Source organism: Asterias amurensis, chromosome 21 (assembly GCF_032118995.1).
Source record: "Asterias amurensis chromosome 21, ASM3211899v1".
Taxonomy (NCBI): domain Eukaryota; kingdom Metazoa; phylum Echinodermata; class Asteroidea; order Forcipulatida; family Asteriidae; genus Asterias; species Asterias amurensis.
The window spans coordinates 830741-856850 of record NC_092668.1 but is presented as its reverse complement, the minus strand read 5'-3'; the positions used below and the strand labels follow the sequence as shown (position 1 = coordinate 856850).

Sequence of the window (26110 nt, the reverse complement as noted above, 5' to 3'; positions counted from 1 at the left end):
TGAGGTAACACAAAAATACTATTATATTAAATTAGAGCTTGATCCCAAACAGTCCACAATTCCGATCCGTAGTCACGAGTAAAAAGCATCAATCAAAATGGCCATAGCTTCTGAAAAATAGTACTATTGCGCGCGCGGTCCCCTGATTGGCCAACGCAGGAAGGGTCACTGCAGAGGTTTTTGTTGATTGGTCGGTGTTTTATTAAGCCCCGCCCCTGCGAGCTTACATAAATTACGGAATTGGCTTTTGTGTGGGCAGTCACTTGGAACCAATTCTTCAATGTCAAGCACATATCTACTGAAGTATAAATTGGTATGTATTGGTTTACGAAACCAAAAGGCAAAACGAGTCAACCAACCAAACCTTTGAACGCTCATGTAACATGACAAGGTTCAACTTGGTTTCGTAGCTATAAACACTTTGGGAAACGGAGTTATTATCCATTTTACAGTTTGGATATTTTGGTTTGAGGAGCTGGACTTTTTAGGGTAAGTTTGTTTCAACTTCGTGCAATATTGATATATTACAGAGTCTTGTAACTGCCATAATTTTTGTCCATGAAATAACAAACCTGTAAAACTTTGAGCTTAATTAGTCACGAGAAAAACATGTATTCACTCTCATACATGTAATTGTGGACTCTTTAACATTTCAATATAAGGGAAAGTTCCCCCTATGAGTCTCTTTATTAACAATAAAAGTGAATAGAAATGGGAATATCTGAGCATTTTTCTTATCAAGGTTGTGCACATTTTACATCATCCGACAGATTTCTTTCGGAATGTATCATTTCTTTTAATTTCCTTTTGTAATTTCCGTTGTGTGTATAAGGGATTTTACTTTTTGGGTTGTTGAGCTTGATATTAAAAAAATATAGGCCTAATTTACGTATTACAGATGTTGTAATAAAGGTTAATGTTTGGAAAGACATGGCTGATTCTGAACTTGACACATTGACAACTTTGAGCTTGACAATTGTCGTGTAAAGAGGCAAAATCCGATTTATAGCAAATTTTCCCGGAAAAATTACATTACAATTTTAAAATCGACCCATTTTGGTCGTGAATTTCGTTACTCTAGTTAGAGTCGAAAGTTAGATCCATTTTGTTATTGCGGAATAACACTTCTTATTAGGCACGGCCAATCAAGAGTGAATTTTCCAGTTTTACCATTAAAAAGGAACTGCGAATGGAAATCAAATGCTTTTCATTAAAAGCATTGTCATGAATATATTGGTAATGGTACATAGACCTGTTTTTATTCTGTAGTTTAGTATATTTGAAACGGTCCGTGTTAAAGCGTTTTTAAATGCAGTGGATTACATTTTGCCCTGAAAAAAACACAAACAACAAACTTATATAAAAAATGTTTTTGCTAAAAACAGGCGACATAAAACAGTATGAAACTGGTTGAGCGAGATACCAGAGTTCAAGTCGCCAGGTCAAGATAACCGTTCAATGCTGCGTGGCTTGTACGTAGGCTTATCTATATACAAGGTCAAACAATATCAATATTTGAATATTAGGGGATTTGAGGCCATGCATGGTGAAGGATCAATTATTGGTAGTAAAGATATACAAAGTCACGCAACATAGTATTTGAATAGTTGCTTCAAGGCTTCGTGGACGTTGGTTTGGTTTTTATTTGGGTGAGGGGGGTAACAGAAGGGCCATGTTACATACAAAGCGAAACCGTAAGAGCAGCAGATATCATGATATTTGATGAGGAAAGCTATTTCTGCTAAGCTATATTCATTCGTGCCTAACATCTGTATGCAATTCGGCTTAGACTTGAAGCAGAAATGGCCATTATAGTCGACCGGTTGAACCACTCGTAGGCCTATACCTCATGACTGCATCACAGACAAATCGCCCCTTATCTCCAACAGGAAGCCTATTAAAATATTTTTGCGAAAAATAAAATAAAGCCCAACTTTATATAAAGCCCAAAATAAAATAAGCCAGAAACTAAATAAAGCTTATCGATTATTGATGAAGTGGTCGTGTTTCCGTTTTTCAACTTCAAATTTGGCGGTATATAAGGGATACTTTATTCTTCAAAAGACTAATTCGTAATAAATAAATGTTTTCTGTTTCAGAGTTATTATATGTTTGAAGACAATGGAGGTGAAAGTCGAACCTGTGAGTATAATTTTAATATACGGCCTTCCCAAACCATTGTTAATGGCACTGGACACTATTGTTTTATTACTCAATATTTGTTTTTAGCATAAAAACTTACTTGGTTATAACGAGCAATCAGAGCTGTTGATAGTATAAAACATTGTCAAAAACGGCTCCCTCTGAAGTGAAGATGTTTTTGAGTAACTAATTTCTCACTCAAATTATGCAAAGCACATAAAGTAATGTGCAACGAATTCTCTTGCAACTTTTCACAGGTTTGTTATTTTATGCATGTGTTGGGATACACCAAGTGAGAAGACTGGTCTCTGACAAAAATTACCAAACATGTCCAGGGCCTTTAAATGGAGCAGAGTGTATTTTACATTAACTGCTAAAACATCAAAACGGCACCACTAAACGGAAACAACAAACAAAAGCCGGAACCCAGAGGTTTTGACAAAACAATAACAACCATTACCCCAATGCATTAATCGTTTTCCCATTTTATAACTGTGCAATTGAAGTTTAGGTAGATCTTTGATAGCTTTCTGTTTCACTTTATGTTAAACTTTTATTCTGAACTTTATTTATAAAGGCACTGGACACATTATTTGGTAATATTGTCAAAGATCAGTGTCCTCACTTGGTGTATCCCACATAATGCTCAAAAAAACAAATTTGTGAAAATGTTGGACTCGATTGGTCGTCAAAGTTGCAAGAGAATAACTAAAGCAGAAAAACACTGTTGTTGCATAATGTGTGAGCTTTCAAATGCCTGAGAAAGGCTTCAGGCCTGAAGACTTTTTCAAATATTATAGTAAAAATTTACCTCTTTCTCAAAAAAAACTTCAGAGGGAGTCGTTTCTCCGATGTTGTATGTACCAATTGTTCTTTGTTACCAAGATCAAGTGAGAATCCTCCTGGTCTTCGACAATTACCAAAACGTGTCCAGTGCCGTACTCGTACGGGAAAGAACATTACTTTTAGAAACTCCTTCTCACCATTGCACTTTCAAACCGTTTCATTCCAGACACAGAAACTTCTGTCTGATGACGGGAACAACCATTTTGGAAACTACGGTGCAGTTAAAGGAGTGCATAGTGGTCACAATGGTGTCGGGAATGGCAGGAAACCAAGATCGGACACGCAATCCAACAATGTCGTTTTGTCATGTCATGACATCAACTACCTCGTGAAAACGAAAGTGAAGAAGCAGAAAGTTTTCAAGCCGATTCTCAAAAATATCACGTGAGAATTTTAATTGAAGTGACACATTGCTTCGAATTTGAGCGCTTTTTGCTGCATATGCGTCTAGTATGAAATGAATAAGGTTGGAAAGATGATTAAACAGTAGAATATAATGATCCACACTGAACTAACACGACCTGTTATTGTGTGGAATCAACAAATTGGTTTTAAATGGCGTACGTACGTCAGAGTTCAAAAAGTGAAGAGAACACCACACAATTTGTTTCGTTGAGGGATGTTTTTGTAAAACATTGTATCCTTAAAACATTTTTCCAATCATAATAAAATTCATACCAAACTGGGATTTATTTAAGCCCAAAAGCGCCCAAGTCCACGGCAACGTGTCCCTCAAAGAATTGTTGCGGTGTGAGCTGCATTTTTTTTCTGATAGAAATTCATGGACGGTGCTTTGAGGTAGGGGAATACTCAACTTTAAAGTTTACGTAAAAATCGGAATTAACAGTAAACTTTGCCAAGCATGTTCTTAAATTGTATCTAATTTTGTTTGAATTTTATTTCGCCCTTTTTAGTGCCGTTTTTGAGCCAGGCATGAATGCAATCCTTGGGCCAACTGGAAGCGGCAAAACTTCGTGAGTATAAAGGCCGAGTTATAGTCGGTCGCGCGATGGTCGGGCGTCGGAAATCTTGACGCGCGATCATAAAAAGACACGGTTTTTAGGCCTCAGTCTTAGGATTGCGCGCAAGATTTCCGTCGCGCGACCATCGCGCGACCGACTATAAACCGGCCTTAAGCATCCTTGAAACTATTTGACCTTATTCACCTTTAGTCACAATGCGTGGACGGACCGGACAAGGCAATTCCCATATAGTCATTCCACGTAATATAGTGATTCAAACCACATTGATGTACCAAACATATTATGCGTGACCGAAAGCAAGCTGACGCTACGTCACATAATGGAAAGCTTACGTCACTGTACTTTTATCCAATGAAATCGTTGTATCCAATGAAACAATTGGGCATGTAAGACCAGTTTCTCATTGTCCTGGTTGAAGGACCAGGCTAAGTCTGCTATATCTATAGGAGCAAGTTTGAGCGAAGAGCTGTTGTCGAATATAGACCTTTATCATGATGCCTCAATATTGGTCATGTTCATCGTATCGAATAATAATAATGAATGCTGATAATCATTTTGCATTTAAGAACCAGGCAAGTTTTTCTTCTAGCCTCGGTTTGGTATTAATGATATCAATGGGAGAAATTCAAGATGGCTGCAACGTGATAAAGGTCTATTGTCGACCTTTGGGCGGTTTTGCCTGGTACAGGATGTATTGCATGCATAGGTCAACGTGGAATATTGACTAGTTAGTGGTCGACAAAAATGGTCGCTGCTCGCACTTGACCTAGATCGAAGTCTCAAATTGTGTTATGTTCTCAAACTTTGCCATTTCAGACTGCTTGATATCCTCGCAATGAGGAAGGATCCCAATGGAATGTCTGGTCAGGTCTTGATTGATGGAGCAGTCCCACCCCCTGATTTCAGACTCATCTCTGGTTACGTCGTTCAGGTTAGAACTGCTTCATTACATCACATCAAGAAATTATAAATTTAGGCAAAGTAATTTCGTAAAAACTTTTTCTCTGTACGATTTTTGACAGATGATTCTGTTTCAAATCGGAAAAACATACAACAACATTCGGATAATATTTGTTATCTAGGAGAGATTAATTAATTGGTTTTCTCGCTCTCATTTACAGGAAGACATTGTCATGGGAACGCTCACTGTCCGCGAAAATCTGACTTTTTCCGCGTCCGTGCGATTTCGCAAGACGGTCAGCAAAGCCGACAAGAAGCGTCGTGTACAAGAGGTCATTGAAGAGCTCTCCTTGCAGGATTGTGCAGAAACTAAGGTAGGGATCTTTATACCCTAGTAGACCATGAAGGAAATATTCCTTCCTCCATGCCTAGACTATGTTGCGTTGTGTGCAACGGAAGAGCCCAAGACCGACTCAGTGCAGCATAATGTAATGGTTTACAAGGTGCTGTGACGCAATATGCTGCCAATCAAACCAGCCGTCGATTTCACAAAACTCTTCCTAACTTAAGACTAATATTAGGACTTATGACGAATCCCAACCCTGCACTGTAGCATGCAGACCTTAAGATTAATCCTAAGTTAAGACGAGTTACTCGTCCTAACTCGAGACGAGTCCTAACTCTTTGTGAAATCGACCCCTGGAACACTGGGGTGGGCGGAGGCCTCTTAGACAAAGTGCGAGAAAGGGAGTTCTCAATTATAGTTATTCTTACTGTATAATAATATGCGGATAATGCTAATTTGATTTTTTTCTGTGGTAGAATTAATGTCTGCTTTTCTCTTCTCCGCTGTAGATTGGTAATGTGTACATTCGCGGTGTGTCTGGCGGTGAGCGGAAACGTACTAATGTGGGCATGGAACTGATCACACGACCTAATATTCTGTTTCTAGACGAACCGACTACTGGACTTGATGCTAGCACTGCTAATTCAGTCATTATGATTCTCTCCAAGTAAGGATTGTGGGGTTTTTAGGGTGAACATGTGTTTAAAATTTGTGGTTTTTTACTGATGGTTTCTAAGTTCAAAGCTATTATTTCACGGCTTAGCAAGAAAGTATGCGGCCAATTTGCACAATCACCATGGATTTGTATTGTTATGTCATTCAGTTTCGTGCACCTGAAGGTTAGCATGCATTTTCCTGACGGTTAGCAGCGTTATGAAATGGAAATCGCACAGTAACCACAACATCGACCGCTATGCAGCTCTATGAAATTGGGCTCAGGTATATAACAGAGTTAACTCTATAGCAAAAAAGAATGATCATGAACTCTTGAATTTTCTGGGTTTTTGGACAAAAAGCAATGCATGATATATTGGGACAACTTTTCGTCCATATTACTCACAAAGTTACATAAAATACTGTTGTGTATGGATTATATGTCTGGATTTACCAAAAATGCTTCTGGATTGAAGTAAAATCACGCATGCCTTGTTGCATGAGTGCTCGCAATGGTTTATTGTCTGATGACACAATGTATCACACTAAAAAACACTTTTTCAGTCTAGACTTTATTATGTGCATTGAAGCCAGAAGCTATGCTGGTTTCACTGTTGGTATTCTCATGTGATCCATTTTCGTTAATACTGTCTGATACCTTCTTCAATACATAGATTTTCTTATGATCCGGATTTATGGTTCGCTGAATGGAAGGGGATTGCGGTGGCGGCGAAATACCTTTAATTTTTATCCTTTTGAGCTGAAAACGTGATTTATTATCGTATTATAACGAGTCAGTCTTTTTATCAGGGCGGTTCACACTTTCGTAATTTTTTTTAGTTTGTGTGTTGCTAATCCCCATCACACCGAACTCATTCCACCAACGTTATGAAAGGTCATGTTGCCGAACGTATAGTTAAAGGCAGTGGACACTATTGGTAATTACTCAAAATAATTATTCACACAAAACTTTACTTGGTAACGAGTAATTGGGAGAAGTTGATAGTAAAAATAAAAAATAAAAACATTGTGAGAAACGGCTCCCTCCAAGTGACGAAGTTTTCGAGAAAGAAGTAATTTTCAACGATTTTGATTTCGAGAACTCAGATTTAGAATTTGAGGTCTCGAAATCAAGCATGTGAACGCACACAACTTCGTGTGAAAAGGGTGTTTTTTCTTTCATTATTATCTCGCAATTCCGACGACCAATTGAGCTCAAATTTTCACAGGTTTGTTATTTTATGCATATGTTGAGATACACCAAGTGAGAAGACTGGTCTTTGACAATTACCAATGGTGTCTAGGGTCTTTAAACTGTGTGCAACCCCCACTATTTTTGTTTTTTAAAACTAAGTTGCTATAATACTCTTTGCTAAATAATGTTGTATACATTTCTGTCTTATTTTCTTAAAACCATTTTTCTCTTATTATTAAAAAAACTTTCACAGGCTAGCACAGAGAGGGCGCACTATTATTCTCTCAATCCATCAGCCAAGATATTCAATCTACCGAATGTTTGACAAGTTACACCTCTTGAGTAAAGGCGAGACAGTCTACCACGGCAAAGCCAACAAAGCTCTGGACTATTTCAAATCTCTCGGTAAAACAACATGATTCATCTGTTTTTGTTGGTCATTTAAATAACTTTGGAATATTTTGTATTCACTCGGATTGATCGACGACTGGTCAAGTGGTGTGTATTACGGCCCCTATTTGGTTAAAAGTTCGGTCCGTTAACAGCTGCCGGCCACCGTCCTGACTACGTAGTGCAAACCGGCTCCCTCGCATCCTGTATTAGTTTTCTGGAACTGTTTATAATAATTCAAGATTCTCAAGAGTTACCCCGCTGTACTCGGACATCTGAAGATATCTGTAAAATAGAATGAAACATCGAATTCATGTCGACAAATAATCCATCTTGAAGAAGGGAAGGCAAAACGGATAGATCAAATCACATGCAGGTATAAGACACGCACCGTAATACATTTTAGACAAAAATAGCTTTCATACAAACTAAAACATTTTCACCATTTAAATTAATAAACAATACCTTCAGAAATTGATTATTATAACAACTTGAATATCAGACTCATGAACTTTATTTTCTCTTTCCGTTGCCAAGGTTACCATTGCGAAGAGCATAACAACCCTCCTGACTTCTTTCTTGACGTCATCAACGGTGACTCATTTGCCATTTCTTCAATCGATGATGAATTGGGTAAGAAATGGTGTCCCTCCCCCCCTTCCCTCTGCCCACTTAGTAAAACTCAAAGGGAAGAAACTATACAAATTTACATCAGCCATTTTGCACATGTATCTCCATGTAGGCTATTTCATCTGCTCTCAACCGGACTTTCTCCTTTCTCCTTTTTGCTCCCCGAATATGGAACAACCTCACAGTATGCATCAGCAATTTTAACTCTTTGGCATTGATAAAAAAGAAATCTCACAAAACTCACTTATGTCAGATGTAAAAAATGTTGTTGTTTTAGTTCCATTTTATTTATTTATTTGTTTATTTATTTATTTATTTATTTATTTATTTATTTATTTATTTATTTATTTATTTATTTATTTATTTATTTATTTATTTATTTATTTATTTATTTATTTATTTATTTATTTATTTATTTATTTATTTATTTATTTATTTATTTATTTATTTATTTATTTATTTATTTATTTATTTATTTATTTATTTATTTATTTATTTAATTATTTATTTATTTATTTATTTATTAATTTATTTATTTATTTATTTATTTATTTAATTATTTATTTATTTATTTATTTATTTATTTATTTATTTATTTATTTTTTTTTTTTATTTTTTTTTTTTTTTTGGGGGGCACTTTGATATTGATGTAAAAGCGCTTTATAATTAATATTTTGTTGTATGTATGAGGATAATGAAGTCCATCTGGAAAGGAAATCTCCATTCATGCAGTTGTGGATTCAGGTGAAGAGGAGTATTATGCCAGATTGAAACTTGAAAAGTCACAAACTTGGAAAGTATACCGTAAAAAAGCCAGAGAATAAATAACAAAGAAAGCCTATAAGAAACAGCATCCCTTGTAATTTGTTAAACACTAACAACGTAAATTATGACGTCATCGTTTCAGGGGCAGTGGAGGAGGGTAAACCCAAAACCGAGCCCGTACCACCCAAGGATCTTGGGGATGTCTTTCTGAAGACGCAAGCTTACATGACAATGAAGAGCAAAGCTGATGAGATATATGAAACTTTCTTGAATGTGGAGGCAGCAGGAGGGGCAAAAGTCAGCTATCCTACGTCATTTCTGAGACAGGTGAATTGAAGCAAAAATCGCACAATAATGTTTCTCTCTGTTTTTTAAAGATGTTAAATTCTAAAAGGATAAAGAATTAGAATGTCGTTATTACTATTTGTTTGTACCCTTACACCGGTACTTTCCCGAGTTCTGTGGAGAAAAACAAATGCATATTATTCGGATGGGATTCGAACCCTCGACCTTTTCAACTCTCTTTTTACATAATAAAAAGCAACGTTGAGACTGACCTAGCGTTGGTATGGCCATTTTGGAATCCTTAACGGTCGTTTCTGTCTCAGGGCTGCTTGGAATATTTAGCATGAATAATGTTGTTAATTTTGGTTTTTACCCATGTTAGCACTGTATACTCAGTACTTTCTTTATCCCCGATGCAAATTTAACATCTATGAATAATGTTACTAATGAAGGATATGTAATTTCATATTATTTGATGTTTCTTAAATCTTTGTTTGTAGCTGTTCTACGTCTCGGGAAGAGCGACTAAAAATATCTTGAGGAACCCGAAGAGCTCTTACATGCAGGTATGTTATCATGCAGACTATCAAAGTGTTACAAACCTTATCCAGTGCTGAATTCGGTCACGGAGATTCAAATGAGGGCGCTACCAGAAGAATTGTGCGCACATGAACAGAATTTCATGCCTTGCCCCCAATTGCCTTCAAAAGTTGCCTCGTGTGACAATGCCCTTACAATAATGATCCATTGTCTTCCATCGTCAGGTGATTGTACTCGCCTTCATCGCAGTGATCGTAGGTCTCATCTATTTCCAGATTGACAAGTCAGCTTCCTCGGGAATTCAAAACAGGTATGAAGTAGAATGCATTCAACATGACGTCACGAGATCGAAACAGCGCCCTCACTGATGTCAATGAAGACCTTTCATTGGCTGAAAGGCAGCAATAAATGCTATTTTATTATTTTTCTTCACAAAAAAACAGATGCCACAAATTAGCATTTTAAACTTCGGGTTTAAAATAATGATGGTAAAAAGCTTCCCTTAAAATATGGCATGCTGAGAAACGGGTAAAACAATTTTTTAAGAAACTAAAATAAATGTTCTTCTCCTCAGTTAGACGAAAATAAATTTAGCATGTACAACAGATTTATGCGACTCTCCTGAAACATTGCTCTGTAGTTTCACCCTTTTCTCAAAAACGTGACGACTAATGCAGCTGAAACTTCTACATCAATGGGTTTAACGATGTTACATACATCTTCATTCACAGTGAGTAAGGATTCATGTCATAGCAAATTATTGATCTACAGAGGGTATAAAAACCTTTTTAATGATGGAAAAACGGAGAAAATACTATAAAGTATTTTCTCCGTTTTTTTTTTACAAACTCTTGCATTAACAGATGTTGTATTGCAGGGTCGGGGCTTTCTTCTTTGTCGTGACGAATATGATCTTTGGTAATGTCAGCGCTAATGAAGTCTTCATCGCAGAGAGAACGATCTTCCTGTAAGTCTCGTCCATTATCCATCCAATATTACAAGAGAATACAACATTATTCTGGGCCCAATTATTTTACAAAGCTATTTAAAGGAACATTACAGAGTTTTTGGTATAACAGAACAAAAATCGTCTAATATCACAGATTTACTAAAACTTACATGGTCTAACGATGATTGTAAAAAACAATCCCTTGAAAATTTATGTCTGAAAAGTAGGTTAATACTAGCTAAAATAGTATGTATTCACCATTGGTGTTGCTAGTACACACATTATTTTTCTTGCTTTTTATCAAAAGAATTTAGCAAACGGGACGTCCGCTAAATAGTTTTATGAAAGTGGGCCCTGTTTTTCGACCGCGGGCTAAGGGCACCCTTTCTAAATGACGGCATGTGCTACAAAGATGTATTTTATTATTTATTTCTCTTTTCTTGCAGTCACGAGTCAGCGGGCGGTTTCTACCGGGTCTCAGTCTATTTCTTCTCCAAGGTCTTCTGCGACCTCCTGCCCATGCGCATCGTACCAACGTTTCTGTTTGCCGCCATTACTTATTGGATGATCGGTAAGAAACCTAATTATAGGCGTGTCTTATTTGGGAGGGGGTTGGTGAAACTTGATGTCAAAGTATGATAAAGGGACGCACAATAATCTATAAAAACCTACGCAGTCAGGTAGGGATTCCAAACCCAATCCACTTAGTGCCAACCGGCGTGACTCGAGCCGGGGTCCTAGAGATGGAAGGCAATTTATTTCGGTTTAAAACACAACACATTGTCCGTAGCATTACATGGCATACTTAAATGAGATGTTTACAAAGTTTAATAAATCTACAAAAGACGTGCAAAATCTGGACCCGCCAGATGTTAGGATAAAGGGTTTCAACACATCGATACATACAATGTAAGATACCACTACGCCAACCACGACCAGCCGACTACCTCCCAATCCAAAACCTGTCAATAATGTTTATACTCCAAAGACGAGATCACACTTACTCTTTTGAAATGTCCACCATTTTATTTCTCGTCCTTCTTTCCACGCAGGTTTCCGACCAGACGCAGCAGCCTCTTTCATTTACGCACTGACTCTTATTGCGACCGCTGTCTCGGCAAGTAGCCTTGCCTTCTTACTGGGTGCATGCTTCAACATCTTAGCCATCGCTAACCTCATGATTGCAATGGCTTATGTCTTCATGATGGTAATATTTCTATCTTTATTAATTATCTTCAAAAACTAAACTAACATTACACAGACAGACTCTCCGGTCAGACCCAAAGCCGAAGCCTATGTTTTAAACGGTTTGTCTAGCATCAAATAATAAAATAAATTTTGTTAGAGTGTACTTCATTTTTCGTTTTCTTCTTGCACTGTTGCAGATCTTTGGTGGACTGCTGATCAACATCGCTTCCTTGCCTAGCTGGGTGCAGTACTTACAATATCTTAGTATCATTAGATACGCCATGAATGTGAGTAACGTGTGCCAATTTAGGTGTATCGGCGGGAGAGAAAGGGGTACATGGAAGGGGTATCCCATGTAGGACTACCCCACCACCCATGGGAGGAAGGCACATGGGAAGGGGCTCGAGAGGATATCATTTTTGATGACGTACTGAATGTTTTAGTGTTTGGATTATAACCAAGAATAACCATCGTAACTTTACCCACAGGCTCTGTCCATCAACGAACTCAGAGACCAGGAATTCTGTGATCCACCTGTCGCCAATACGACGCAAAATTGGTAAGGACAGAAACTAGAATGAGTGCTATAAAATTTGTAAGGACATAATATAGAACGAATGCAATACTTAATTTGGGTAAAAGTATTACTCCATTTAAAGAAATAGTTCGACTATTTCAATAATCTTTTTGTATCCCTCTGTGTTTCAGCATTGAAGGAAATGACTACCTCGAGACCCAAGGAATAAGTTTTACCGACTGGGCAATGTGGGAGAACATCGTTGCCATGGGTGCGCTTACTGTCGTCTGTCTGTTCCTAACTTACGTCCGCTTGAGGAATATTCCAAGATTTAAATAAAGACTTGAGAGAAAAGATTTATATAGGGCCTATTCAGTCTCAGATGAAGGGCCCTTTCCAAACCTCGGCTGGGGCTCCGGTGTGGCAGGGGATTCTGCCCCCCCCCCATAATTATTTGGCGAACTGTGTACAAACTTCTTCTGATAGCGCCCTCTTTTGAATAATCATCCTACAGCCCATCCTGTTTTCCTATGCGAATGATGCGAATGAGGACAGAATAAAGCGTCGGCCTCAAAATATTGAATACAGACAGATTTGAGAACCCAGAAAAATGGATACAGTGTAAATATTTTGCCCATGATGACGTAGGGGTTGTTTTCTTTTAATTTGAGATATTTTGGATGACATTATCTAAAATAAATGTTAATATTAATTTACGAGAGGTGTAATTAGAGGGGCTAGGAGTATAGTGGTTAAAATACTTTTGTTTTCTTTTACTGTAAAAAACCTGTGGGACTTCTAAATATTCGTTATGTATTTTGATACTTTTTAATGAATTTGCACTGTTTGCCATGTCAGTTTGTAATGATAAATTTTATAAATCGCCTGTTACAAAAGTTTAAAAGCGCCACATAGCATCTCTGAATAAACATAACATTATAATTACTTAACTTAGCATAAAAGTAAGTAAGTTTTTAACATGGCTTTGAATGATTCAAGACATGATACATGTCGGATGTAAAGAGGTAGATTGTTCCATAATGTTGGTTGTTGGTTGTGATGTTTACCCATAAAAACCGGCTGCAGTGCAGAGCATAATATAAGCCGAGACTTGGAAAGAGTACCAAAACTTTGTTGTTCTACCGAAAGTTTTAGGGAAAGTTCGTTAATACTGAGGGGTATACAATGCCCGGTGGTGGTGCGGCAACCCGAGTTTACGCAACGCTTACTTAAGGATTATTAAATTTAGTTTTCAATACCTTTTAGAAATGTCTTAATAAATTTTCATGACTCTACTGCCAATCAGTAGTGTCGGTATGCATTCATGGAGGTGATAATTTGCGTCATGAAAAAGGCTAAAACTTGCCCACGTCTGTTTTGTAAGCAGACACCCTGTGGATGTAAACTTTAAGGGCGAGAAGATGATTATTTAGGCCTACCCACTCTTTGAAAATCGTACATTTTGTTTGTATCATTGTTCAAACAAGAATTAAAAATAACTGAAATCCTGATCTGTTGGTGTTTCGAATTTCCATATTTGTTTGCCAATTATCAACCAAGAGTTCCGGTGCCACATGCAATTATGTCCTCTATGCAATACTATCCGGAGGACATTACTGCATATGCAATAATGTTCGCCGGACGGTTTTGCATATGCAATCGTATCCGCCCGGACGCTGCTGTATAATGCAATTAGGTCCGCCCGGACACATTTGCATGTGCAGTTGTGTCCGCCCCCTGCAAAATCGTCCTTGTAGTAAATTAAACGCCCTTGGTCGACGGAACACATTCGCCATTTTTTTACAAGCTTTAAAGTGCATGTCATCTCATGACATGGGAAATGTCGGGCCGTTGGGTATTCGCTGCTATCATAAAATGCGTGAATATTCGTTCTGCAACTATTGGTTCAGTGCAAGCGCGCACATACATGTACTGTCCGCCGGACGGTTTTCGCATAGCCCCGGACACGATTGCATATGCAAAAGTGTCCGGAGCGGACAGTATTGCATGGCGAACACAATTGCATCTGACACCGTTTGTGATGTTTTTCTGTGGTCATTTGATTTAATTATCTTACATTTTGTTTATGTGCTAGCTGCCATTCGAAACGCCGTTCAAACAAAACCATTTCCTAAAAGGCATACTTGTGTCAAATTGAGTGCCGGGAAATAATAATGCCCCTCCAAACAAAACTAGACCCGCCCTTCACTCAATCAAAAGGAAACAGCGCCACCTTTTGACTGTTTGGTATCTTGTCAGGGATTTAGGAATAAAGCTGATGCATGTAATTTGTACATACACTACACGTCGTATGTATGTACGGACGTGTAAAAATGCAGCAGAGACAACGACTTCAACAACCAGCTGCATGCGACGACTTCGTTCGACAGACAGCTAAGTTTTGACAATTTGGCGTTGATGGATATCAAGTCACAAACAACATGGAGGTAGAATGTTTTACGAAACTTTGAACCGTTGTTAAGTGAGTATTACTTAGTCTTATTGACGACCATGATATTAGTTGTAACTTGGTCAGTGGAAATTACAAACGCTTGTTGAATTTAGCCTCGACTCCCACACAAAAACTCACAGTGGTCGAATCTTCACTGGACCACGGGCATGACAGGTAGACAGGCCAAAGCAAAGGCCAGTAAACAAATGACCAGACACGTCCAGTAGTCTTGCGGGATGACTTTCCGTCTTGTGTTTTACTTTTGAATAACAATAACTCACTCACTGTGTGTAATATTTTGAACAGAAACAAATTATGTTCGCCTGAAATTAATATGACTGTTTGTTCAATTGTTGACTCGACTCCTTGACTTGAAGTTGAGTCTTTGACTTGATCGATTGAGTCGGAAAATATATTTAATTTCAATATTGTTTTGTGTTGAGTAATAAATGAATGAGGTTGTAGTACACTTATTCTTTAAAGGCAAACTATTTCTTTGGTTTTTGGATTCTTTAAACATGTTAATGAAGATATCAATTCATTTAAAAAGGAGGTTGCGTTTTTGAGGAATCGCCAAAAATCTGAAGCGATATGTCCATGCCAAACCTTACCTTGCAGGAAGAAAAATCCCCAAATTGGCACAATCTGCTGATGTAGGCTTCCATTTATTTTCCATTAATTTTAAGACTGATTACCAGAACGTTGACTTCTCATTAGAAGCTATAACTTATAATTGGGGTCCTATCATTTTGGGCCTTTAAACCTGATACATTTTTAAAATTTTCCCCAAATTCGAGCATTGGTGTACACTGCAGAATGAATCAGCTGTGGCCAGCGGAAGTTCAAGTGTGGATTAAACATGTTAAAGGATTGTGTCCTTGCTTGTTTGGTTTCCTGTATCCCCAATGGACCACAGTTGCAGTTTCCCCTTTTATAATAAGAGATCAGACTGATTCTGAATCTATTTATAAACTTTCATTTCCACTAGGAAACATGCTGCATTTACATACAGTGATGTAGATACAATACTTTGGGTGTATTTCAAACTAGGAAAAGCTGTTTCCCCTTTCAGTTGAGAAATCACATGGGATCCATTTTTATCTTTTTTTGTTTTGGGTACACCCTTCTGGAAAGGTTTGTTCAGAAACTGAAGTCATACAAAAAGAAATTGTTGCTTCAGTCAAGTGTTCAACCAACACTAAACAAGGTCATGTAGGGTCCAAAACCAAAACACTCCACACTCTTTTTATAAACGGATCATTATTTTGGACAGTATACTCTGACGATACAGGTGGACAGACTACTGTCCGAATTCAGCACCAACAAACACTCAAAAGAGATTTACATACACATGAATGGTGTCACAGCAAATTTCTTAAATCCATTGTGACAATTTCTGGTTTGGGTGGGTTGAGATTGTATTTATTTTTGCATAGTATACAAACTCTAGGGTTTTACAGAATTGAGATTATTAAATTAAAGTTTCTACTTTCTCTAAACTCAAGGGTTTTACAGAATTGAGATTATTAAATTAAAGTTTCTACTTTCTCTTCCAAACAACAGTTACAGTGATGTCCGATGAGGGACCCAGCCATTTTTGAATCATGGAAAACTGAAGTTTACGAAGAAGAAGGAGAACTTTCCTTGTGTACAGCCCAACGGCAGCAGGATTTTGCCGGAACTTTGGATCAAAATGCAGGAATCGAGCCAAAAAGATGCAAGGCGGGATATCAACAGTCTTGAAGTTTAGCCTATCCTCAGCTTCCAAGTGTAGGAAAGTACATGTAGGAGAAGTCTAGTCACTGACAAGACTCCTGCGACCACACCCACATTTGACTTCTAAGTTAAGAAAGTACATGTAGAAGAAGTCTAGTCACATTGACGGGACTCCTGCCACCACACCCACGTTTGACTTCCAAGTTGTTGACTTACATAAAGTCAACATGAACGTCATTCGCTATTACACAATGACGACTATAAAGAAGTTGATGGTTCTTCTTGTAGTTTTGAGTCTCATCTCAATGTGGTTTCTTAGTTACAGCGTCTTGCCACTGAAAGGAGAAAATGATAAATCACTACATATGAGACTCCCATCGAGTCAGTCTGTGTCGAACACGGAGACAAGAGACGGGCATGCTTCCAAACGGCAACCCAGTAAACACTCCCCAGATCGGGAAAGAGATGAAAGTCATGTGTTACCATCAGCGCTGGTTATCATCGAACGCTCGGATTCAGTGTTTGCGTATAACATCACCAGCGCCCTCGAGGCCAATAGAATTGACTTTACGGCAGTGCTCATTAAAGAGCGACACTGGCCTAGATTAGAACACAAACAGGTCGGGAAATTCTCAGTCATTATTTTTCAGGGTATTCACTTGTATTTAGACATGGACAAGAACTTACTACAAGCTATTCATCAGTACTGCAAAAAGTATAGCGTTGGAATTATATTTTTCGCCGTTGTGAGAAAAACGGACGAAGCTTACACAAGACAGATTGGTGATCTTCCAGTGTACATGGATCAGCGACTCAGCTTGAAAGATCTTGTTATAAGCCCGTCGGCTGACGATGTTTTATACGTGACAAAAGCTGGCCAGCGTATCAACGATTCGTTACCGTACGACGACTGGACAGTGTTTAGAACTAAACATACCTCTTACAGACCAATCGTCCAAGCCAAAACTTTAAGTCAGGATCTACTGAAATTGAATTCACCCGCCCCTGTCCTGCACACGACGATGTTACTAGACGAGGGAAATTTTGACGGTATTCGAAGAATATTTATCGGCAATGACTTGAGATTCTGGCTTCACTACATCTTATTTTTGGACAGTATTTCTTACCTCTCGCACGGACTTCTCAAGACGTCTCTGGACAGATACATCCAAGTCGACATCGATGATATTTTCGTCGGAGCTAAAGGAATCAGAATGACTGCCCCAGATGTGGAGGTATGAAACAAAATTCTTTTGAATTCTAAATCAATATCTGAAACGCTTTCACACTGAAGAGCCATTTCCCAGGAAATAAAACCCAAGAACATTCAAGGCTTAAAATATTTCAACCCACAGTAATTTCAATTTTGTCACTATAATCACTCTTGACTAAGACCTTTCCCTCACTCCATTCAGGCGCTACTCTTACAACAAGACATCCTAGCCGAGAAGATTCCAGGCTTTAGTTTCAAGCTTGGCTTCTCGGGAAAGTTCTTCAAACGCGGAAACGAGAAAGAGATGGAAGGGGATGAGGCCTTGGTGAAAAACGCTCAGAAATTTTCCTGGTTCCCGCACATGTGGAACCACGCCCAACCCCACACGTTTGACAACCAAACACAACTTGTTAACGACATGAAGAAGAATGTTCATTTTGCTAAGGTAAGAATCATTGATTAATTATCATTTAACTCTGATAAGCAAGGATGACACAAACTCCAACCCCTTATATCACCGTGTTGTTTATTAAGGACGACCCCCCCCCCCCCCACCCAAACCGAGTGACCCTAGGTTACAAAATAGTGATTTTGTGCATTCCGGGGCAATCTCTGGCCGACAAAATACTGCACTGTTCATAGGATCAACACACTGTGAAAAACACTAAACTTGATACCAGTCCTCTTGTACCTTTAGACCCATCAGATTGTTGTAGATGAATCCTATGCCATAGCACCACACCATTCAGGAGTGTACCCAACCCAGTTGATTCTCTACAACGCCTGGAAGCAAGTCTGGGGAATTAAGGTTACCAGTACGGAGGAGTACCCTGCCTTGAGACCAGCGAGGAAACGGAAAGGATTCATCTTCAAGGAAATCATGGTAAGGTTTACTTATATTCTTTAACCCTCCTACTGTTTGGCCATTAAATATTGTCCACTTGTTTGTAATGATAGACAACTATCTGCCTGCATTAGTATTTCTTGATTGATAATGTCGCCTCATTTGTGATAGCATACTATGGCTTGTAATTTGTGTTTCAGTTTTGAATATTCTTAAGTAGCATCTGTATTTTTTTAACTAATGTAATGCGCATCTGAACATATTTGTATGAAACTTATGCATAAAATAAATAAATTATTCTTTGATGACATCTTGAGTGCATAAAATATATTGTACGTGTGCGATAATGGCACTTACGGAATACATAACATAGTTCATACATAAGACATATTAGAAGACATGAGAAAACTCTGTTGATCTCCAAAACAAGAAATTGCATTGCTCACATAATTTTAAAAAAACTTTGCCCTGAAAAATTTAATTAGCTACATCTTGTGATAATTCTTGTTTATGTTATAACATCTCATGTAGGTTCTTCCAAGACAGACGTGTGGTTTATTCACACACACCATCAGGATGAAAGATTACCCAGGAGGAAGGGAGAGACTTGATGGCAGCATCCATGGAGGAGAGCTCTTCCAAACCATCGTTAATAATCCAGTAAGTTTACCAGGGAAACTCATATGGTGCTACCACAAAACTCATCTAAGTTGTCTTAAGGCGAGCTTTGAATTACATGCAGGTTTTAGAGGGGAACAAAAACTTTTGAGACATCTGGGAGTTGGGGTACACCAGGAAATCCTTTGGGATGCCTGGGAGGGAAATCCTCATGCCTTGTGAACGTACTTAATTCTGTACTGATACATGTATACTTTCTACCCAGATCAACATTTACATGACCCACATGACAAACTACGGCAGTGACCGTCTGGCGTTGTACACCTTTGACAAGGTAGTCAACTTTGTGGAGATGTGGACCAACATCAGACTCAAAGCAGAAAAACCAGTCAAGCTTGCCAAGAAGTATTTTGAGTTCTTCCCCCAGGAAAAGGAGCCGCTGTGGACAGTAAGTTATCTTTAAAACTATTGGATGAAACAAAAGAGTCGCAGGCTGTATCGTAAACTTGGGAGTGATCCCTAGCTATACGGCAGGTACAGGTTTTATGGCTACTGACTGGCAACCCCGACCAAAGATATTTTAAAAAAATAGGGAGACCGCCAACATACAAACTGCTCCAGTGAACTTTTCTTTGTTCATTCCCAACTTAGTGTATAAATTTACCCAGTCAGTTTCCCTTGTGGCTTCTTCCTTGAACCAAGAATAGTGTAGCAAATGCATTGGGATGAAAACAAAATCAAGCTAGTTCATTGTTTGTGTCGTTGCTTTTCTTTTCAGAACCCTTGTCAAGACAAACGTCATTTAGAGATCCTACCAGAGAAGCCAAAGTGTACCCAACTTCCAAACTTGCTTGTGATTGGACCACAGAAGACAGGTTAGTTTCAACCCCACACCCACACCCAAACTTTTGGTAGGCTCCTGTCACATTTTAGTCTTGATCAAGGTGTGCTGGCTGGATGTCATGGTTTAGTCCAATTTAGGCCTGTCATGACAGTTTGCTATAATAATGTCCCAAATTCAAGCACAACCCTTCATTCACAGTATGTTGGTTCATGCACTCTAACTGAACACACAAACTAAAACCAAATATAAGGCAAGGCACCTTTTGGCCAGCAGTCCACTAGAAAGTTTTTCTGTTATTTTGTTCAGGAACAAGTGCATTGCATTCCTTCCTCTCCATGCATCCCAACATCTATAAGAATCAACCCAGCGAGGAAACGTATGAAGAGTTGCAGTTCTTCTCAACCACTAGGACGTATCTTCAAGGGCCGGAATGGTAAGATGCCAGAATTACTCCTTAAGACACGTTAGACCCGTTCCCATGTAGAGCTTAACTTTCCTAATTCCTTTTTCTTTGTTTTCCTTTCTTTCAAAGCGCTAAGTACAAGCTGTGTCTGCTCAAAGCCACCAAAATTCAAAAGAGATTTATCACATGGTTGATCCAAGATTTTCATATTCCATGTTGCTATTTAGCCTGTAGGCCTTCAGGTAGTTCTGTAAAACATATACATTTTTTTTGTCCTGTAGCTAAACTTTTGTTTTGTGCAAGTAATGTTACTGTACTTTGTGAAATGGCAAAATAAATAGTAATAGTAATAATAACATGCAAACTCGAGTTGAGTGTCTTGACGACTCTTATAACTCATGGATGGTTTCACAAAACACTACAAGATGCATCTTAAGATGAGTTGTCGGTATCACCATAGTGATTTGTATTGTGACATCATATATTGCTTTGCAAGTAAGCTTGAGATTCGTCTTTGCTATCCAGAAATTGAGCCCAAGTCTTCCCTCTTCATATTATGGGAAAAAGAAGAGTCTTTGAGAAAGACTCTTCTACGGTCGAAATGTCAGGCCTTTAACTATTTTTTGCATTTACAATACCATAGGTCCTTTTGGTTGGTAAGCAGTTTGCAATTGCTTTTTACTCGGTGTTTTTTGTCCTACTTTAGGTATATGAATTTCTTCCCGCAAGTTGAGGATTCCACGACGGCTCTTCTATTTGAGAAAAGTGCCACCTACTTTGACAACGCCAACGCCCCTTTGAGGGCCTACTCTCTCCTACCGAAGGCAAAACTCATCGTTATTTTAATTGACCCGGCAAAGAGGGCTTATTCTTGGTATCAGGTAGGCTTCAATTTTATTATTATTTAGAACTTCAATTTTAGGTTTACTCAAAATGTTTAAGATTGTTAGAAAAAAATGTAAACCATTTTTTATCTGTAAATAAATTATCTATGTTGTGTACTATTGTAACGTATTGTTACGCTCGCTCCAGAAGACGATCAGAGCATATTGATTGAAATATTGTGTTGAAACCAGCAGTTCTTTTCAGAACCACCCCAACTCATTTAGAGATAGTCATTACGTGGTGTTACCGCAAACCTTAGCATATCGTATTTTCACAATGCAAAGTTTAAAATCCTACTTATTGTAACGTTGATTTGTACAGCACGAGCGAGCCCATGCAAACCCAGCGAGTATGAACTACACTTTCTACGATGTCATTTCATCAGGGACAGAGTTGGGTAGACAGGTTGTGTCTCTCCGCAATCGATGCCTAGACCCTGGGAAATATACACAGCATTTACAGAAATGGTTACAATACTACCCCACTGGCCAGGTGAGAAAAGATTCAAGGCGTTAAAATCACAAATTGAGGGCACAACTTCATAAAGCTGTCAAGTACATGTAGGAGGAAAAACAATTGTTTTTTTGCTCATAGGAATTGTGCCAAAAAAGTGCTACATGTACAAAGGAACAGGATACCAGCTGAAATGCCATGTAAAGTACATTGTTATTGGTTGGTTTCCCACTACCTATTACAAATAAGCTGAGTGATATTTCTTTGAATTAAGTTTAAGATATATATTTTTTTGAAATTTATACTAATTTGTTTCAATTGACTTTCAGCTCATGGTGTTGGATGGTGACTTGTTAAAAGCCGATCCAGTGGCTGCCATGTTTAAAGTTCAGCGATTTCTACACATGAAAAAAGTTGTGGATTTTAGCAAGAGCATTATGTAAGTATAAACTAAAACCTATTTAAGGATTGAACTAAGAAAAATACCAATACAAAACATGCAGTTGGCCTGTGTTACATAGAACTAAGTTCAAAGGTGAAAGTTACAAAAATCTACCAGGCCAGTACACGGCATAAAATAAAAGTGAGGTGTATAATTTTGTTGTTTAGTTTCATTTGATTTTAATTTCAGTTCATTTTTTTTTCACAGCTATGATGGAAAGAAGGGTTTTTGTTTTGTTTTGATTTTTATATTTATATTTTTTTTTCCACAGCTTTGAAGCAAAGAAGGGATTTTATTTGATTTTGATTTTTACATGTTTTTTTTTCCCACAGCTATGACGCAAAGAAGGGTTTTTATTGCCCTGTGGTGACTAAAGGTCACACTAAATGCCTCGGCAAAAGTAAAGGTCGTATCTACCCACCTATGGACTCGGAGTCAGAGAAGTTTCTTCAGCATTATTATCAGAGTCACAATGTTCAGTTAGAGGCTTACTTGACGAGTATTAGCCAGTCTCGACCGGCGTGGTTAAACAAAGCTCTAACGGAAAAAACTAAATGAAATCTGCCAATTGATCGGCATTTCTTTAGGGCAAAACTATCAAAACTAACTGGTGTCTGATGTTACTTGATCTGACAACAATGTTTATGTCCCACCTCCCAAAATTTAATTTCCTTTCATTCACATTATGATTGAAACATTCAGTTGTCATCCACCGGTTCTGTTCAGAACCAACCCTACTCAAAAGAGATTTATACATGGTGCTACCACAAAACTCACATAAATGTGTTACCACCACACAGTTTCAAACCATACTAAAGCATAACAAGTTTGATAGTTCAGCCCCAGTCTAAAAACACCAGTAACTCAACGCCAAAACTGTTGGACTCTGGTTATGGTGGTATGCCTGTCTCCATGTAAAGCATAAATCAGTTCAATAGTGCAGTTTGCATTCCAGTTGGATTTTGATGGGAATGTTTTAGTGTTAAGAAATGACCTCTGTCAAATTGAGCCCTGGAGTTTTAAAGTGGAGTGTTTTAAATATTTAAATCATATCTCTCATGAGAATATACCAGTACTATAATAGAGGACAACTTATTTTAGAATGTCCAAAATGTTGGCTTTCTTCATGTTTAGAGGAGGTGATGTTAGAAATATTTTTATACCACAAAAACAAAACTAATGTTCAGGAACCATGTTGGTTCCTGACCACAGTGTTGTGTTATTTTAAACAAACTTAAAACTGCCAAAGAGTACTACATGTAAAACACCTGTAATGAGCTTCCTGTGGTGGTAGGGTGTATCCCACTCCTGACACCAATTGGGTTTTATTTATTATTATTTAAACGAAATCACTTACCACAAACCTCATTGTATTACTTAAGCCATTTTCACACACGGTTTTCCAATTGCGCGCCTAGTTTATTTGGTATAATTAATAGTAGTTGCCTTCTGTGCTTCAGGATTGGCCTATTGTTTTGAGCTGAACAATAATTGACTGGATCAGCAAACACTAATCGTCAATTTCAAATTCAAATCATGTTGCACATATTCAGTCATTGTAATGTAAATTCAGTACTGTTATGCTTGCTAGGAAATACCCTGAAATGCAAGAGGGCGCTATTTTGTTGGTCTATTGCGCGCAGGAAACTAAACCGCTTTATATTTTTTGTACATGAAACAAGCACTAGTACTACTCTTGGCAATTACATTTCAATTCGATTGTGCTTTTTTTTTTTACTTCTACAATATTTAATAACTAATTTGATGCAATTAATTTTTGTACGGATTTTTTTTGCATAATGCATCTTATAAAGCTAAATATTTGTCATAGGTTAAATTCTTCTTGTAAATAAAATGAAGTAGACCAAAAGTCCTTTAAGAGTTGAATACTTTCTTGTGCTGTATGGTCAAATTTGTCTTCGGGTTCCGTCCAAAAAAAAAAGATGAGAGAAAATCGTGTCATTTTACGGTTTGATAGACAGGTTAAAATGGAGGCGGGAAAATGTCCGCTGCAAAATAGTGTTTACTCATTTGAATGTGATCTGATTGGTCATGCGTCTATGATGTCACATTGTAAATGGAGCCTTGGCAAAGTGTCGAAAAGGTAGATATTTTGCCCCTCCCAAAACAGTCTTATTTTGAAAATACTTCTGGCAGAAGAGAGGCATTTTTTGTGGCTGGCACCGAAAGCGATGTACATTTAGTATCCTCCCTCTTTGTAAAAGGGTCTGGTTACGTAATGCATTTTGATAAAATTTTCACTTGGACATTCTGCGGGTGCAAAATTATCCCCCCCCCCCCAAAAAAAAAAAAAAAAAAAAGTGAGGGTCAAAATAAAAACGTGAAAATGAAACGCGTTACCGACAGTAAAGTTTCTCAATTTGTGTAGCCCCTATTCAAAATTATTTTCGGTAATAATTATCTCAAAAACGCTACCAGCTTTTGAAATTATTGTTTTTTAGGTTAGTTGTATTGTATATATAATTATACAGTTTTCAAGTATCAAAGTTGTACGACACATGTCATGTGTTCCACCAGTCATGGACACAAGTTTCGCGCGTTGGCGTTTGGAAGTGTTTAAGCATCGAGGTACCTCCATGGTTGAAGGGAGTGCGCAACAACAACATTGATGTAATGACTGTTCGCACTGATAACATACAATTGGAGTTTAGAAAACATAGAGCAAGGACAGATTTTGGTATAAAGATGGTCATGGTGGAAAACTTCCCCCACATTGTATGCAAATAGACTGTGAGTAGGCCCCTATAGTAATTCAGAAAAAAAGTTTTGATCTCACGAGTCCAATAACCGATGTTTGGAAACAGAGAATGTATTGTCATTATTTTCTCGTGACTCCGAATTCGTTGACAAATTCGGTCATTATAAACTGCAGATGTTTTTTTTGTACAGTCAACGCCGCTACAACGCTGTAAAAAGGATACTCTATATTAATTGGCAAATATGAGTAACCGTATTCATTCGGGCCCAATTTCATAAAACCTGTTGTGAGCACAAACATTTGCTAAGCACAGAAAAGTATTGCTTAGCATAAACAGTTAACCAGCCAAAAAAATATATTTAGTTTACATTGTTGTGACTGGTGCCCCACTCAACTTTTGCTTAGCACAGAAATGTGTCAAGCAGTATTTTCTGCTCAACAGTTGTATGAATTAATTTTGGCCCTGAGCATGGAGGTGAATTAGGCCTACATGTACCATGCATTAGAGCTACATCCAAAAGCAAGGACATAAGTGTATCAACACCGATCAAGTGGAAAAACATCCGGTGTCGCATGCAATTATGTCCTCTATATGCAATACTATCCGGAGGACATTATTGCATATGCAATAATATTCGCCGGACGCTGCTGCATAATGCTATTGTGTCCGCCTCCGTGCAAAACCGCCCTTGCAGTAAATTAAACGCCCTTGGTCGACGGAACACGTTCGCCATTTTTTAACAAGCTAAGTACATGTCATGAATGACATGGGAAATGTTCGGCCGTTGGGTACTCGCTGCTCAATCATTAATACGTGAATATTCATGCTGTATTAGGTTCAGTGCATGCACGCTCGCTTACGCGCGCATATGTACAGAGTCATGTACATGTCCGCCGGACGGTTTTTGCATAACCCCGGACACGATTGCATCCGGACACGATTGCATATGCAAAAGTTTCCGGAGCGGACAGTATTGCATGACGGACATAATTGCATCTGACCATCTGACACCGGCCGTAAAACCGTTAAAAACGCAAGGGAGTGAAATGGGAAATGCCTTTGAAGAGTACCGCCATATTGCTATAGTTGGAAAAACCATGAACTCGCGCAATTGAACCGTCTCGTTGGTACTGTGCACCGTTAATTTTTAGGGGTTGATTTCACAAAAAAGATAGTCCTAACTTAGGACT

General features: G+C 38.1%; 2 protein-coding genes across 3 annotated transcripts; both read left to right on the top strand.

Annotated features, from left to right (window-relative positions):
* Positions 1–352: 352 nt before the first annotated feature.
* LOC139953037 (broad substrate specificity ATP-binding cassette transporter ABCG2-like) lies at positions 353–13783 on the top strand. 2 transcript variants are annotated; one of them, XM_071952430.1, is made up of 18 exons: positions 353–489; positions 2100–2142; positions 3155–3372; positions 3903–3962; positions 4788–4902; positions 5093–5245; positions 5727–5884; positions 7320–7471; positions 7994–8089; positions 8994–9178; positions 9637–9702; positions 9901–9986; positions 10554–10643; positions 11072–11196; positions 11678–11832; positions 12011–12100; positions 12302–12372; positions 12522–13783. In XM_071952430.1, exons 2-18 carry the CDS (start codon positions 2122–2124, stop codon positions 12667–12669), a joined length of 1989 nt encoding a protein of 662 aa, XP_071808531.1. In that variant the 5' UTR covers positions 353–489; positions 2100–2121; the 3' UTR covers positions 12670–13783. The 2 variants fall into 2 exon arrangements, with proteins under 2 accessions (XP_071808531.1, XP_071808532.1); XM_071952431.1 differs by lacking the exon at positions 10554–10643.
* An 873-nt stretch (positions 13784–14656) lies between these two features.
* On the top strand, positions 14657–24044 carry LOC139953223 (bifunctional heparan sulfate N-deacetylase/N-sulfotransferase 3-like). Its single transcript, XM_071952684.1, has 12 exons — positions 14657–14812; positions 16346–17733; positions 17914–18156; positions 18409–18594; positions 19087–19215; positions 19439–19621; positions 19952–20048; positions 20324–20450; positions 21127–21301; positions 21627–21797; positions 22088–22197; positions 22533–24044. Exons 2-12 carry the CDS (start codon positions 16726–16728, stop codon positions 22756–22758), a joined length of 2655 nt encoding a protein of 884 aa, XP_071808785.1. The 5' UTR covers positions 14657–14812; positions 16346–16725; the 3' UTR covers positions 22759–24044.
* The last annotated feature ends 2066 nt before the right edge of the window (positions 24045–26110 follow it).

Bases quoted from the DNA above. Each gene is read 5' to 3' on its own strand.
- LOC139953037 (XM_071952430.1), top strand. From the start codon at position 2,122: ATGGAGGTGAAAGTCGAACCT. The intron at 8,090-8,993 runs GTAAGAAATGGT...TCATCGTTTCAG, and splicing joins TTCAATCGATGATGAATTGG to GGGCAGTGGAGGAGGGTAAA. The intron at 12,101-12,301 runs GTGAGTAACGTG...CTTTACCCACAG, and splicing joins TCATTAGATACGCCATGAAT to GCTCTGTCCATCAACGAACT.
- LOC139953223 (XM_071952684.1), top strand. From the start codon at position 16,726: ATGAACGTCATTCGCTATTACACAATGACGACTATAAAGAAGTTGATG. The intron at 20,451-21,126 runs GTAAGATGCCAG...GTCCTACTTTAG, and splicing joins TATCTTCAAGGGCCGGAATG to GTATATGAATTTCTTCCCGC. The intron at 21,798-22,087 runs GTGAGAAAAGAT...ATTGACTTTCAG, and splicing joins AATACTACCCCACTGGCCAG to CTCATGGTGTTGGATGGTGA.